At 55.4% G+C, this 16,945-nt stretch overlaps 1 protein-coding gene across 1 annotated transcript; it reads right to left on the bottom strand.

Annotated features, from left to right (window-relative positions):
- On the bottom strand, window positions 1-16,710 carry PQLC2 (PQ loop repeat containing 2). The gene is given in 9 exon segments (NM_001243851.1): window positions 1-901; window positions 2,007-2,192; window positions 2,759-2,851; window positions 3,020-3,162; window positions 4,031-4,118; window positions 4,456-4,585; window positions 11,039-11,055; window positions 11,058-11,261; window positions 16,663-16,710. Coding segments are annotated over 8 exon segments (873 nt in total). The 5' UTR covers window positions 11,202-11,261; window positions 16,663-16,710; the 3' UTR covers window positions 1-829.

Raw genomic sequence — 16,945 nt, 5'->3', positions numbered from 1 at the left:
TAAGGACACCATTTTATTTAATCATTCCATTGCACAGATGAGGTAAGTGGGGCACAGAGATACTAAGATGCAGAACCAAGGTCTGAACCTTAATGATTCTGCTTTGTGCTGGGTGCCGAGGTGCAGGGACGCTGCTGGAGTGTCATTCTTGCTGCCATGTCCCCACCACCAGGCGTGGGGCCTGTTACAGAGGAGCAGGTTCAGGAATCCAGAGGCCCGGGATGCTGGGCAGGGGCAGGCCAGCAGACACGGTCCCCTCCTGCGTGGCTCCTTTCCACATCCTGACCCCCCTGGGGACCTGTAGGTGGGTCTTGATCCCTATCCATCACTCTTCCCCAGAGCAGCCCAGACCCAGCACCTCAGGGAAGGAGCACCAGAACTGGCTTCACACGGGGTACCATTTCTCTGGCTGGGGGCACCAGGCTTAGGGAGGGGGCCCTTCCCCGGGGGGTGAGCAGGCAGAATGAGGTAGGTGAGTTGAGGGGCAGCCACAAGTCCTGAGAGGCAGGGTCTTGGCTACAGCCCCTCCCTGGAGGCCCCCAAGGACGGCTGTCTCAGACCTGGGCGGTGAGTCCCAAGGTGGGCAGGGGTGGGGGGGCTGGCCCCTGGGTCCGTGCTGCTCCTGGAAGAGTCAGTCAGTCTAGGCTTCAGGAATAGTCAGCTCACAGAGGTTTCGGAGGTGTGGGGGTGGCGGTTGGGAGATCTGGGCCCACCCAGCTTCCTTCAAGGCCCAGTCCAGGGTCAGCAGCCCTGTCACTGCCCATACTTCTTCCTTCCTGAATGTGACATCCGGAGGTCCCTGTCATCCTGGGCTTGGCCCGGGTCCTGGTCAGCTGGGGAGGAGCGGCTGGCGCTCGGAGGAGGTGGCAGCGTCCCTGTATATCAGGAACTGTATGGAGATCTGGAAGCGTTGATGTCAAGGCTGAACGGAGCAGAGACGGAGCTGGACCCGCCCCTGGGTGGCTTTCGGCCCCATCCAGAGCTGCCTCCCTTCCCCCACCCCCATCCAATTCTGCCAGGCGGGAAGGGGCAGCCACGGCCTCCCAGCCTCCGCTCTTGCTGCCTTCCGCTGAGCCAAACCCCATTCATCTACCAAGGCCAGCGCTGAGGTCCTCTTCCTCCAGGGAGCCTCCCCTGAGTGCAGCCCCAGGATCTTGCCTTCTTCCCACCCTACAGCATCCTGGGGCTTTCACCAAGTTGCAGGGGCCATTTGGGGGCCCTAGAACGTACCTTTTCTTTATCCCTCGCCGCACCCACCAGGGATGCAGCAAATGTGGAAACAGGGCCATGTTTGCCTTCTCCAAAGGAGATTGAAATATTGCCCTCCTCAGCCAGTCCAGCTCATTTACTGAGCCCCCACTGTGTGCTGGGTCGGCTGCTGTTTCTGGAGAGCTTGGCTTATGCAACTGCCCCGTTACCTTGGTGAGAGCGAGATGAAGCTATGGAAGCGCAGGGAGGCTAATGATTTGCTCTGCATCACACAGCTGGCAGGGGAGCCAGGATGTGAACTCAAGTTTTTGTGTCTCTAATTCACGTGTGTCTTCAGGTTCCAGCGTTCCTTCCTCCAGCCTGGATGGGCTAATATAGGCCCTGTTCCCCAGGACTTTGCACAAACTGTGCTTGCAACAGCCTTCCTTCGGAGCCCAGTTTACAGGGCACTCATGGAGGCCTCTGCTGAGCCTCCGAACCAGGACAGCCCCCTGGTCACACACTCTTGCAGTTTTCCTCTGCGGTGCCTCCAAGATGAAGGGACCATTTATGATGATGTGTGTCTGTTGGACTTCCCACTGACCTCTAAGCTCCCTGAAGCCAGGGCCATTCTGTCGCTGCTCACGACTGGACCCAGTGCCTAGCGGGGTGAACAGCACACGGGAAGTTTGACTCTTGGATGGATGGATAGACGGATGGATGGATGGACAGATGGATGGGTGGATGCTGAAGCCGTGTGCAGGCAGAGGCAGCTGCAGCCATGCCTGCCCCACCAGCCCTCACGTCCTGAAGGATACGATGGTGTCAAGCAGCAGGACGCCCAGGCTGCCCACGAGCCAGGGCAGGTGGTGCAGCAGGTAGCTGCCCTCACTCTGGCCCACCTCGGGGTTTTTGAGCAGCACGCTCAGCCCGTACAGCGTGTTCCCCAGCATCACCAAGGCGAACAGCGAGTAAGAGATCCCCTGGGTGGATTTCCGCAGGAACTGGAGGCGAGGGGGGCGGGATCAGAGACCTCCTAGGGCTCTTGTCTCTCTGGACTGTAACTTCCCACGTGTCCGTCTGCCCGGCCGCAACAGGCCTGCTCTGAGCTGACGGCACACCATGTGACAGCGTCCGACATGGGCCCGGCACCCAGACCAGCCCCTTCCAGGGCCTGACCCCTTGGCCCCACTCTGCCAGGGACCCACCCCCAGGTCAGCCAGACACCCCAAGGTGCCCTCTCCCCAGCCCCGCGCTGACTCGCTGTCCCGCAAGCTGCCCCCATCCCTGGCCCTCCACCTGCCCCTCATTCTCACCGGACCTCCTACCTTCCTGGGACACACAGGTCACCCGTACCCCTGGAAGGCAGGCGCCTCATGCTCATCTCTAGAGGCAGAAACTGAGGCTTGGAGAACTGCATAAAGTCACCCAAGCCAACAGCGAGTGTGGACCGGGCCTTCCATACGAGACTCTTCCCCCCTTACCAGGCCGGGCCACGCCTTCACCCAGGGGCCCAAGCCACCGGCCGCACTTCTCCCACTGGGCCCCACCGCCCCAGCCCCCGGCTCACATTGGTGCGGATCTGAGGCAGCCGGGAGAACAGGTACAGCACGCTGGAGACAGAGCCGATGACGAAGCCGATGATTTCCTGCCGGGTGAAGGGCTAGGAGGGCAGAACAGGATGCTCAGCACCCAGTGGGGGTTGGGGTGCTGGGTGAGAGCCCCAGGCTTCCCCGAGACGGCAATTCTCCCGCTCCCTTGGCCGTGCAGGGAGGGCCCTCGGGACACAGACCCCACCCCCACCCCCTCCCATCCCCCCCCAGCTCCTCACCTTACTGCCTGGCTCCACAGACAGGAGCGTCCGCCCCCGGAAGACCTCCCGCGGGGCAGCCCCGGCGCCAGAGCTGCTCAGCAGCGGGGTGACACACGTCATGCCCACGATGAACAAGAGCATGGAATTGATGTGGGCAGACCCTGGACACGAGGCAGGAGGGAGGCTGAGGTTAAGCATCTGAGCGGCAGCAGACAGACTGGGCTTTGAGTCCTGGCCTTGCCCCCTCAGTGGCTGTGTGGCCTTGGGCAAGGGACCTAAGGCCTCTGAGCTTTAATTCCTCATCTGTAGAATGGGTGTAATAAGAGTCATTTTCTCCCTAGCTTGTGAAGGTGACCCAGTGAGGGCAGGAGAGGGGTCCCAGGCATGAAAATGCTAATGAGACAGCCCCACCCCTAGTGCCCCCCCAATCCTTTTTTCTTCCCTTTTTTTTTTTTGGTCTTTTTGTCTTTTTAGGGCCGCACCCTAAAAAGGCTACTAAAAAGGCTAGGGGTTGAATCGGAGCAACAGCTGCCGGCCTCCGCCACAGCCACAGCAAGGCCAGATCCGAGCCAGTCTGCGACCTACACCATAGCTCCCGGCAACGCCGGATCCTTAACCCACTGAGTGAGGTCAAGGATGGTCCTCACGGAGACTAGACGGGTTCGTTAATGGCTGAGCCACGATGGGAGCTCCTCTCTGAATCCATAAGGGCAGCGATGGCCTGTGTGCCCGGTTCCTGTCTCCCCAGCTCCTAGCCCAGGGTCTGGCACAGAGGAGCAGCCGAAGCCACATTTGCTGAATGAGAACTGCAGGGAGGGGACTGACTTCTTGTGGTCCTGCCCGGATGTGCTCACTGGCCTCTATCGAGGCTGATCAGGGGATCAGGGTTCAGGCCTTCAGATAAGGCCGGAGGAAGCCTTTCTGCGGTTCGGTTTACCACCAGCCATCGGGAACCTGCCTCCTCCCAAGCTCCCAGGCCTCCCCGCTGTCCCCTAAGGCGCCCGACGCAGAGGGAATCGTTGCACTTACAGGGAGAGGGGCGTTTCTTAAACTTGTAGTGAAAGTACAGCGATAGCATCACCACGTCGGCTAAGACATAGTACACGGCTGTGTAGGTCTGCAAGGGAAGGAGGGGGCCCAGGGCACTGGCTGTCATCCCAGGCTCCAGGGACCACACCCCGGACCAGGGCACCTCGGCCACACCCCAGCTGGGTGACCCTGAGCCAGTCACTTCACCTCGTGGCATTTCTGTCTGCATGTCCAGGAAAGAGGGGATCCCACCTGGCAGAGCCCAGCCCGCACAGTTGGAGGAATGGCAGCGGGCATTACCAGATGCGACAAAATAGGACTCCAGAGGTTAGGCGGTGGCTACAGCATGGGGCCCGAACAGAGGGGAGGACGCCTCCGCCATGGCTGTCCCGGGCAGCCCACCCTGCCCCAGGGGACCGGCCCACCTGCAGGGGCAGCTGGTCAGCGAGGAAGGAGCCGATGAGATTGCAGGAGTCTCCGCCGATCCAGCCCAGGAGGAACCACAGGGACACGGCCTGGTCCATGTTGCCCGTCTTGCAGGCCTTGATGTACTGGCTGCGGTGGAGGAAGACCCGTGCTCAGGGGCTGAGGGCTGTGAAACGTGGAACAGCCAACGTGGAAGCGCGTGGCGGGGGCAGTGGCTGCGGGCTGCTGGTCCTTCCCGCAGGCAGGATCTTTGTTGGCCCTTCTTTGCCCTTTGGGGATTCCTACTGAGACACCCCTTCCAAGCCAGGAGCCTTATGGGACATGCATCTTTCAGAGAGAGCTGTCATGATAAGGATTCTCCTCCAGAGCGCCCTGGGGACCTGGGATCTTCATAGGGTCCTGACATCTCACGTCCAGCCCTGAGAACCACTGCATAGGGTCCCTGGATTCTCTCTTCTCTTGGAGGGGCGGTGGGGGGGTGTTAAGAGAAGGATGGTGGCTGTGGCAGTGGGCCCAGGGCCTGGGCACTGCCCTATCTCCAGGGGTGATGGATGATAAGATGGGCCAAACCACAGCCTGTTCTTGTCAAAAGAGAGAGAAGGGTGGGGCTGTGGCTCCCGGAGCTCTCATGACACAAGCCATGGGGTTGTCTCTCTCCCTGACCCGCCCCTCTGGGGATGGGAAGTCGGGAACCGGGATTCACACCCAGACCTGAGGCACCTGGCTTGCTCTGGGGTCATTCCACGATGGCCATTCGCTGTGTCCTTGTTTTTTAATCATCTGCATGTACTGAAATTAGTAAAAGGTAACTATTCATTATCTTCTTTGTCTTTTTAGAGCAGCACTTGAAGCATATGGAAGTTCCCAGGATAAGGGTCAAATCGGGGCTACAGCTGCCGGCCTACACCACAGCCACAGCAATGCCAGATCCCAGTTGCCTCTGCCATCCTACCCTACACCACAGCTCACAGCAATGGTGGATCCTCAACCCACTGAGCCAGGCCAGGGATCAAACCCGCATCCTCATGGACACTAATCGTGTTCTTAACCTGCTGAGCCACAACAGGAACTCCAGCACAAGGTAACTAAATAGCACCTTATCCCGCCCATCACCCAGGACAGAAGCTCGGGAAGCTGGGCGGGTCCCTGGTTCTCCCCACAGGCGTCCTCCCACCTTCATCCCTGCCCCCCTCTTGGTCTCCCACCCACGCCTGTGCCCCTCGTTTCCGTCTTCCTTCTCAGAGTTCTTTCTATAACCCCAACCTTGCCCAAACCTTTCAGAGCCTTCCACTGCTCTTCAGTAAGAACCCCATCCTCCAGAGCACGTCCTGACAAAGCCCCCAGGCCCCCTGTCCCTCTGCCCCTGCCTCTCCAGCACGACCACCTTCCCTTCCCCCAAACTTTTTTTTGTTTTTTTTGTCTTTTTGTCTTTTTAAGGCCACACCCATAGCATATGGAGGTTCCCAGGCTAGGAGTCGAATCGGAACTGCAGCTGCCTGCCTACACCACAGCCACAGCAACACCAGATCCAAGCCGCATCTGCAACCTACGCCATGGCTCACGGCAACGCCAGATCCTTAACCCAGTGAGCAAGGCCAGGGATTGAACCCGCCACCTCTTGGTTCCTATTCGGATTCATTAACCACTGAGCCACGACGGGAACTCCGCTTCCCCAAACTTCACGGGCAGACGCCCAGCCAGGCCCTCCTCTGCATCTCTCAGCACATACAGTTCCTCCTCAGGGCCTTCCTGATGGGAGCTCGGCCAGCACCCGCCAGTCCCTTCTGGACTCAAGCTTTCCAAGGGATGCGACAGTGTCCAGCACAGACCCTAAGGTTGACCCTGTGGCCCTCATTAAAGCCCCTTCTGGGAAACTGTAAGTTGAAGAGTCTCCATATATTTCACGAAAAGTGACCTGGTCAGGAGAGGCCGAGTCCTCAGGAGAAGCAGGAAGGTGGCTGCTGTTGCTGACAGCACCCGGGGCTCCCTCCTGGGCCTCTGGCCCTCCTCTCTGGTTCATCAGCCAGGCCCAGGCAGGCCCGGTATCATGCCAAAAGGGGGATCCGCAGCCCACTCCTCATGGTTCTGGGGAAGCTCACACCCTAGGACAGGAAGTCTCTCTCCCTCGGCCACCCCTGGTCACCCGGACCCATCCAGTGTGCCACCCATCCAATCCCCTGACATCAGTGCTGGATGCCTTACACAACCTCCCAGGCACACCCCCTGCCTCCAGTCTCTCCCTGTCCCTCCCTCCAGGCCTGCTTCCCCAGGGCTCCCGGGTTGTCTTTAACAGGTGCCAAAATGGATGCTCTGCAAAGTCAAGGATGGTGTCGGCTTGGCTTACTTCTGCCACGTCGAGTGTGGCAGCTGGGACAAGGTCAATCAGTGAAAACACCAGGCCCGCAACAGCATGCTAGGGGTAGTCTTTTTAACACAGGGTACAGGACAACTGGGTACTGTGTACAAGAGAGTGAGGCTGGAGCCCTGCCACACACCGTATACAAACCTAACTCAAACTGGATCAAAGCTCTAAATATAAGAGCGAATATATGCTACTGTGATTTATAAGAAATATATATTTGAGGAGTTCCCGTTGCGGCTCAGCAGTACCAAAGGTGACTAGTATCCATGGAGATGTGGTTCCATCCCTGGCCTCGCTCAGTGGGTTAAAGGATCTGGTGTTGCCATGAGCTGTGGTGTAGGTTGCAGAAGCGGCTCGGATCTGGCGTTGCTGTGGCTGTGCTGCTGGCTGGCAGCTGCAGCTCCCACTGGATCCCTAGCCTGGGAAATTCCATAGGCCATGCATGCAGCCCCCAAAAGACAAAAAAAAAAAAAAAAAAAGACAAGCAAAGCAATATATTATATTTGATCCTCTTCCCTGTTCCCTGCACAGAGCTCCTAAAACCCTTGAATGTCCTAAGGGGTGACAGGCAGAAAGGTGTCACAAAATGTTAACGAGGTGACTTTCAGAAAGTCCTTAGGTCACCTGAGGAGCAGGACTGGTTGCAGGGGAACCAACCGTGATGAGAAAGTTATAAAGCCTCCCTGAAAGACATTTCTCGGACTTCTGTGAGCAGCTCTAGCAAACTAAGGGAGCCTGAGGAGGGGTGGGGGAACCGCTGATCTACAGCTAGAGGTCAGAAGTACAGGTGACACCTGGGCTTGCGACGCATCTGAAGTGGGGACAAGGGAGCAGTCTCGTGGGACTAGCAAGACCGGGCTCTTAACCAGTGGGATCTCGGGCTGTCTTCAGGTAGATAGAGTGAGAACGGAGTTGACTACTTGACGGTGTGGGGCAAAAAAACACATGCAGTAATTCACCTCCACTTGGAGATTTCTATATAAACCTCTTAGAGGAAAAGAAAGAAAAGGATGACTCTTTGGATACCTGGATTAAGCTATCATTTCTCAGAAGTGACATCAAAACCACAAGCAGGAGGAGTTCCCATTGTGGGTTAAGGACTGCAGCAGTTCAGGTTGCTGCAGAGATGCAGACTTGATCCCTGGCTCAGTGCAGTGGGTGAAGGATCTGGCATTGCCACAGCTGTCACAGTTGCAGCTCAGATTCAATCCCTGGCCCAGGAACTTCCATATGCCGTGACTGCGGCAAAACAAAATTAAAAACAAAAAACCCACACGTGACAAAAGAAGAAATAGATAAATTGGGAGTTCCTGTTGTGGCGCAGGGGAAATGAATTCAACTAGCAACCATGAGGTTGCGGATTTGATCCCTGGCCTCGCTCAGTGGGTTAAGGATCTGGTGTTGCCATGAGCTGTGGTGTAGGTCACAGATGAGGCTCGGATCTGGTGTTGCTGTGGCTGTGGCTGTAGGCCAGCAGCTGTAGCTCTTATTCGACCCCCAGCCTGGGAACTTCCATTTGCCGTGGGTGCAGCCCTAAAAAGCAAAAAAAAAAAAAAAAAAAGGAAAAATAGACAAATTGGACATCATCAAATTGTTGAATTTTTGTACTTCACACAACACTGTCAGGAAAGTGAAAAGACAACACACAGAATGGGAGAAAATGTTGGCAAAATATATTTAGAATATATAAAAGACTCTTACAACTCAACCACACAAAGACAACTCAACTGAAAGACGGGCAAAGAATCAGAAGAGACCTCTTCTCAAAGAAAATATCAGTTGGCCAATAAACACTTGAAAAGCTACTTAGTATCACTAGCCATCTGGAAAACAAAATCAGAGTTACAATGAGGGAGTTCCCAGGTGTCACAGCAGGTTAAGGACCCAGTGTTGTCACTGCTGTGGCTCTGGTTGCTGCTGTGCAGTGGGCTCGATCACTGGCCCTGGAACTTTCCCATGTGTACAACTTCACACCCACTAGGACAGCTATAATAAAAAAGTAGAAAATAATGAGCAGCTTTTTTTTTTTGTTTTTTTTTTTTTTGGCCACACTCACGGCTTGTGGAAGTTCAAAGGCTAGGGATGGAATCTGAGCCACAGCTACAGCAATGCTGGATGCTTAACCCAAGGCACCGGGCCGGGGATTGAACCCACACTTTCACGGAGACAATGCTAGATCCTTAACCTGCTATGCCACAGTGGGAACTCCAACAATAACAAGTGTTGATGGGGATTTAGAGAAACTGGAACCTTCACGCACTGCTAGAGGGAATATAAAATGGTGCAACCGCTTTAGAAAATAGTCTGGCAGTTGCTCAAAAGATTAAACACAGAGTTTCCATGTGACCTGGCGAGTCCATCCCTTGGGTATAGACACAAGAGGAGAATACACATGTGTCCCCACGAAAACTTGTATGCGGATGTACACAGCAGCCTTAATCATACTGGCCAAAAGGTAAAACCACCCACATGTCCATCCATGGATGAATGAATAAACAAAATGTATACTCCTACAACACACTCTTATTCGGACATAAAAAGAATGAAGTATTGATACTCGCTACATACGACCTGGATGAACCTTGAAGACGTTACGCTGCGTGAAAAAGGCCAGTCACAGAAGGCCACACTCTGTATCCATGGACAAGAAATGTCCAGAAAAGGCAAATCTAGACGGAAAGCAGGTTGGTGGTTGGGGCTCGGAGATTTAGAGGGAAATGAGGAATGACTCATTTCTGGGTTTCTTTTTTTTTTCCTCTTTTTAGGGCCACACCCGAGGAATATGGAAACTCCCAGGCTGGGGGTTGAATTGGAGCTGTAGCCGCCGGTCTACACCACAGCCACAGCAACATCAGCTCCAAGCCACATCTGTGACCTACACCACAGCTCATGGCAGCGTTGGATCCATAACCCACTGAGCGAGGCCACGGCTCAAACCTGCGTCCTCATGGATGCTGGTCAGATTCATTTCCTCTGAGCCGCAATGGGAACTCCCCTTCTGGGTTTCTTTTTAGGGTGAAGAAAATGTTCTAAAACTGATGGTGGCGATGCTTATACACCTCTCTGGATACACCAAAACCTTGGACTTGTACATTGAAAGGGGCTAATTCTATAGTATATGAATTCTCTCTCAATTAAACCATGACCTTTCTCCCTCAGGATAAGGACCATGAAGCTCCCTAACAGTGGGGAGCACCCTCCCAGAACGGGGCACTTGATGACTGCTTTGACCTCCCCTCACCTTGCTCTCCCCCGGACCCCAGCACCTTCGAACCCTCTGCCCAGCCATGGGATTCTGTGCAAGGCCATCCTCAGAGACCCCTATGCCATAGGGAACAATACTCCCATTTTACAGATGAGAGAATGGAGGTGCAGAGGCGTGAAGGGACTTGTCCAGGTCACAGTATGTTCTTGTTCCCTAATCACAGTAGTGGCCAGGCTGTTTGTTGGGGTTTTTTGGTCTTTTTAGGGCTGCACCTGTGGCACATGGAGGTTCCCGGGCTAAGGGTCGAATCAGAGCCACAGCTGCTGGCCTCTGCCACAGCCACAGCCACGTGGGATCCAAGCTGCATCTGCGACCTACACTGCAGCTCACGGCAACACCGGATCCTTAACCCACTGAGCGAGGCCAGGGATCGAGTCGTCCTCAAGATTATTAGTCGGGTTCATTACCGCTGAGCCACAATGGGAACTCCCATGCTGTTTTGTAATCACTGCTTGGCCTCCACCAGACTCTCACATGACAGAGGCTGCGTTTGGTGCCGGCCAGATCTCCCACTGCTCCGCCTCCTCTCTTACTTGCTGTGCAGTTCAGAGCACGTTATTTAACCTGTCTGGGTTTCCATTTCCTCATAAAGAAGGGATCATGATTGTACCTACTTCACAGGGTGGTGATGAGGATTAAATACGGTAAAAACATGCCACATACTTAGAAATGCTGCTGGGCACACGGTGGGCACTTAGTGAGCAGAAGCAGGTGTTAGTATTATTATCTGTGTGCCAGCATAGCCTAGTATGAGGTGGGACCTAGAGCAGGGGCCGGGGCCCGGCTCTCCAGGGTGGACTGGAAGTCGGTGAGTGGGAATGGGGGAGGAAGCACACTTGGCCTTGAGTCTGGAGAGGCCCAAGCCAGCCAGGCAGCCCCTTCTCAGTGCAGCCCCTGGAGCCCTTGCCCCACCCATGAAACCCAGCCCGGGTCCCACCACCCTGATGCTACTCACGGGAAGGTGGATGCAGCAAGCAGAGGATGGAGATCAAGCCCAGGCCCACGCTGGCCTCGTCCCAGCCATCCTGGGCACACTCGCCAAACACGTCCCATATCCACTGGCGGGAGCCATTGGGGCAGCTGGAGAAGTTGCCAGAGCCCAGCTTCTTCCAGACCATGGCTGCAGAGGTGGGGAGGGAGGGATGGAGGCTTCCAGTGTGCCGAGGCAGGCGAGGGCTCTGAAGGGTAAAAGAGAGGGACCTTCAGCCTCGGGAGGTCCTGGTCCTAGTCACGGCCCCGCCACCCCAAGCCCATCCCAGCCTTATCACCCAGCACTGACCGAGTCCCTGAACCAGAGGGCAAAGGGGACACAGGTGCGGGGAGAGCACTGGATCTGCAGTCAGGGGCAAAAGCATTCAAATCTCAGGTCTACGTATTGGTGCTGTGACTTTGGGCAAGTGACAGCTGTGCCTCAGTTTCTTCATCCACAAGATGGGGGCAATAACAGTGCAGCCTCCATAGAGTTGAGAGGGTTAAATGAGTTCAGAAATGCAGTGGAGAGAACTGATCCCTCGAAGTCACCTTTGTTCTAACTCTTGCACATTTAGATTATTTTCAATCTTGTAAATTAGGAGTTTCCCTTGTGGCTCACTGGTAATGGACTTGACTAGTATCCATGAGGATGCGGGTTTGATTCCTGGCCTTGCTCAGTGGAGTAAAGATCTGGTGTTGCATGAGGTATGGTGTAGGTCGCAGATGTGGCTCAGACCCTGAGTTGCTATGGCTGTGGTGCAGGCCAGCAGCTGGAGCTCCGATGTAACCCCTAGCCTGGGAACTTCCAAATGCTGGGGGTGCAGCTCTAAAAAGACACACATACAAAAAAAAAAAAATCTTGTAAATTATACTCTGCAGGTTGGCTGAGACCACGCCCATTAATTATATCCTCTTATTTAACGTACAGCTATCCCCTAACTTTGGTCAAATGAGGCAAGCGGCGAAAGCAGAAGGACCACGTGAGTCTTTCCAGGGTTGCACCAGTGTCTGAGAGTCAAGCCGGGCAGCTCACTTGTGTGGGACACCTGTCAGCAAAGGGTCCAGAGCCACCTCCCCATCTTCACTGGCAACAAAGCCAAGAGCTGGCTGGTTGCAGGGGCAGGCAAAGGAGTCCGTCCCAGTGTCCGGGCACCCTGAACAGTGATGAGAGCAGTCACTGCCTGTGTGACAGTCCCAGAAGAGGGAGACAGCATGGGACTGCTGGAGCATCTCTACCCCACAGAATCATCACAGCCTCCGATTGCTGAGCCCTTTACCAGCCCTGTGCTAAATACCTTGAAGGCCTTTCGGCTTCCTCCACCCCCAGCAATACCTGAGGCATATGGAAGTTCCCAGGCCAAGGTTCAAATCCAAACCACATCCCTGTGACTTAACGCCACAGCTGCAGCGATGCCGAATCCTTAACCCTCTGTGCCACAGTGGGAACTCCCCTTTCTGATTTTTGCTGCATATCAACTCTATCACGTGGGGAGCTACTGATACGTCTGTGAGGACCTGGGAAAGTGAAGTGCCCAGGCCATCCAGGCAGAAAGGGTTCACAGTCACCATGCCACGCTTCTGTCCCTGGGCGTGGTGGAACCCTCCTGTGGTCTGGCCAGGCTGTCCAGCATCTCACGAGGCCAGAAGGCAGGCTTCCCCTTTTCTCACTGTGTGCAGAGGGGTTTTTCTCGCTCTGGATGAGGCTCTCTCCAGCCCCCTTCAGTTCCTGCTTGGGCCAAAAGGTCCAGGATCCTAAAGCTATGTCCTATAGACCGAATGCCACTGACTGAATGTTTATGTCTCTACCAACCCCAAAATCGTACATTGAAACCTAACCTGAAACGTGATGGTAATTTGAGGTAAGTATTTCGGTAATACTCCCGAAATACTTTGGGGAGTATTTCGGTCACAGAGCTTTCATGAATGGGATTAGTAGCCTTATTAAAAAGATCCCTGGAGTTCCTGTTGTGGCTCAGCAGGTTAGGAACCTGACTAGTATCCATGAGGATGCAGGTTCAATCCCTGGCCTCACTCAGTGAGTTAAAGATCCCGTGTTGCTGTGAGCTGTGGTGTAGGTCTCAGACAAGGCTAGGATCTAGCATTGTTGTGACTGTGGTGTAGGCAGGCAGGTACAGCTCCTATTCAACCCCTAGCCTGGGAACCTCTATATGCTGTGGGCACAGCCTTAAAAAGGAAAAAAAAAAAGGCCAAAGAACACCTTCACCCCTTCTGCCAGGTGAGGACCCAGCGAGATGACAGCCATCAATGGATCAGGAAGCGGACCCTCACCAGACACTGAATCTCCCAGGACCCTGATCCCGGATTCCCCAGGTTCAAGGACTGAGAAATCACTGCTTGTTTACAAGCCACCTGGACTGCTATGCTGTGACAGAGGCCTGACTGCCCTGGCTGGACCCTTGGAACTGCTGAGACCACAGCAATCTGAGAGCATTGTGGAGGGAAAGGAAGCGAGTCAGCTTTTTCTCAGGAAGCTCTAGGCTCTCCACTCAAATGTGACTCAACAGGGAGCTCTGGTGCTCAGGGCAAGGGCGCCCCAGGTCACAGCCTGCCCGGCTCATTGCAGCACCTCCAGGGTCTCGCAAGGGGGGAATGAAAGCCTCTTCCAGCACCTTGGTGACCCACCCTGACCCTCAACACAACTGATACTGGAGCCGTTTATCTGATGTCCTGCCACCAGCACTTGCAAGGCCACCCTGGGGTTAACTCACAGCCCAGGTAGGAACTGCGCCTCTGCGGGGTCAAAGGTTATTTCCAAACAAGGCCTTCGGTTCCCCAGCCACCCCTCTACTAGACTGCCTCCCTCGCCCTGCTCCTGTAGATTCTGGACACGCCACTGCAGGTCACCGCGGTGGTCTGCTGTCATCCTCCTTAACTTGTCTGTGATCAGAACACTGTCCTCATATCACGGATAAGGTTGAGTGACCTTGTGCAACTAACTGTCTGAGCCTGTCTGTAAAATGAGGATCACAACGGTCCCTCCTTGGGGCTGCCGTGCAGATGACATACACAGAAAGCTCTCAGCCCCAGTGCCTGACTTAAAGATAGCAACCGTTTCGAGAATGAGAGACCAGGATTGCAACCACCCTGAGGCTACTCTCACTCCCCCCCCCTTTTTTGGTCTTTTTAGGGCCGCATCTACAGCACATAGAGGTGCCCAGGGTAGGGGCTGGATCAGAGCTGCAGCTGCCAGCCTATACCACAGCCATAGCAACACCAGATCTGAGCCATATCTGCAACCTATGCTGCAGCTTAGGGCAATGCTGGATCCTTAAACCACTGAGTGAGGCCAGGGATGGAACCTGCATCCTCATGGACCCTATGTCCGGTTCTTAACCTACTGAGCCACAATGGGAACTCCTCACACCTTCTCTTCACCGGGTTAGGGAAGAAAGAAGGGGGGATACACACCCAGTGAGGAAGGTGGCATCTTGAAGGACGTACCTCGGCTCACAGTGTTCGGGGCACTGAATGGGAGGTCCCCTGTCCACACATAGGGCCCATGTGCAGCTAGAGGCTCAGAATACTCTGAGACACACCTGAGCCCTGGACAGAAGGTGCTTTCCTCTGAGGGTGGCTGCGCCTAGGGCTCATCACCCGTAGGTTCTGACCCAACTAGGAATCCAGGCCTGGCTTCCAAGAACAAGCCCGCTCCTGGTCCAACAGTACTGAGTGAATGGATGTCCAGGCTTGCAACAAAGGTAGACCAGGTCGGTAGGTCTGACAAGGACCACAGCTGGGGTGTCTCAGAATCTGGGAGGGGACATGTTTGAATTCAGGATCAATGTGTCCGGACTGCGGATCAGGGACCTTGGGTTTAAGGAGCTCTTCCAGCAGATGCTGGCGTACATGGCGGCCCTTTAAGCAAAGCATCTTGGAGTTCCTGTCATGGCTCAGCGGTTAACAAACCTAACTAGAATTCATGAGGATGCGGGTTTGATCCCTGGCCTCACTCCATAGGTTAAGGATCTGGCATTGCCGTGGAGCTGTGGTGTAGGTCGCAGATGCAGCTTGGCTCCCAAGTTGCTGTGGCTCTGGTGTAGGCCGGCAGCTGCAGCTCTGATTCCACCCCTAGCCTGGGAACCTCCATGTGCTGTGTGTGTGGCCTTAAAAAGACAAAAAAAAAAAAAAAAAAAAAAAAAAAAAAAGACAAAAAAAAGAAAGAAAGAAAGGAAAAAAAAAAAAAAAGGAAGAAAAGGCATCTCCTGTCATAGCCAAGCTCCTCTTCCAGATTCCAAGCTGAGTCCAACAGATACTCCCTACCAAAGCTGCTTGAGTAGCCATCTTTACCTACCAGGTAAGTCCAAATTCCTTGAGACTGAGCCCAAGGGTACTCCCAGAACTGCCCTCCCCACCTCGTCTCCTGCCTCCTCCCTCCAGATCTTCAGACAGTCATTCCCAGACCTCCAGACTTCTGTTCCAGCTGCCTCTTCCCCCAGGCATGTCCTCTCCCCCTGGAGGGCATGGTAAAAAGATATTAAGACCCATTTCTAAATTGCCCTCTTGGACGGGGCCTTACAGGAGCTGTCACCTTACAGCTCCTGTCACCTCTTCCCCTACCCTCGTTCCCACACCTGAAGAATGATCTTCACATTCCTCAGCCACCGCTGCTCACTCCTCTCCGTTCCATAAGCTTCTTCTTAGGGCCTAGACTCATCAGCTAGGCAGGAAAGGCTCAGAAACAGAGAGGGAGAGAGGGAGGGAGGGAGACAAGAAGGACCACTGTGAGCATGGATGGCCTAGGGTTAAGAAGAAAGCACTCTGGAACTGGCCTGCCGGATGCCTACTCCTAGAACTCCTGAGCTGGTGACTGAGCCACAGACTCTCAATCCGTAAAAAGGGGGCAATGAGGCAGGTTAACCGCAGAGTTTAGATAATCCAGGCCGAGCGATGAGAAGGGTGCCTGAGCACAGGTCAAGCACTCAGTGGGATAACCTGGGATGGCTTTTATTCTGTTCTGGCCGGAGCTCTTCCTCCCCCTCCCCCCCGCCCCCTGGCAAACCGCAGGCTTCAATAAACACTGAATAGATAAGAATGCACCCGTCCGCACACTTCCAAACGGTGGACTCGCCACGCACACGTTTGGAGACCTATCCTAGGCGTGGAGTGGGAGGGGACAATCGTCCCGGTTTGGAGCTACCACCCACTCCAGCCCTCCAGGTGCTCGGTCACAACACCCTCCTAGTGACTCAGCCCAGCACGGGCCACCTGTTTGGCGGGGATAATGACAGGGCAGCCGCTGTGGTCAGCGCTCATTTGCCGCGAGGCCCCCTCCTCCGGCATGCCCTGGGGAAAACAAAGCCATCAGGAGCGAAGGGGCCCGTCGGCCGGGATTAGGAAGTGAAAAGGGAACCCATACCCCACCCCTGGCCAGGTCGGTCCCAGAGGTTATGCTGGTCGCCCCTGAGAGGGGGACCTGGGCCGCCCAGGGCCTCCCAATCTCGCCCAGAGCCTCGCTCCAGAATCTTGCGCCCCAAAGGGGGAACGGGGACCCCAGAACCGTCCAGGGGCCGGAAGAGGGTGTTAGAAAGATGTGGCAGGGAAGGCCCGGAGTTCTGACCCACGGCCCCAGCCTCAAATTCGGCTTACCGCGTCTAGATCCTCCCCGCCGCCCGGCTCCTGGGTTCTGCCTCTCCTGCCTGGGTCGGCTGACCAGAAGCGCCGCCCCGCGCCGGCCCCCGCCTCCCTCCTCCCGCCTCCCCGCCTGGGAGCTGAGCGGCTCCGCCTCTGGAGCCGCGCACTTTGTGGACGGTCCCTGGAGGAGTGGCGCGCTAGCCGAGCGTGCGTGGGGGGGCGCAGCGGCGCTTGTCCTTGCTCCCTTAAGGCTCCCGGGGCTCCTCCCCCGCCGTGGGTAGGCGGGGCTCGAGGCACC

The sequence above is a fragment of the Sus scrofa genome, chromosome 6 (assembly GCF_000003025.6).
Source record: "Sus scrofa isolate TJ Tabasco breed Duroc chromosome 6, Sscrofa11.1, whole genome shotgun sequence".
Classification (NCBI taxonomy): domain Eukaryota; kingdom Metazoa; phylum Chordata; class Mammalia; order Artiodactyla; family Suidae; genus Sus; species Sus scrofa.
This window is presented reverse-complemented; position numbering and strand designations above follow the sequence as displayed.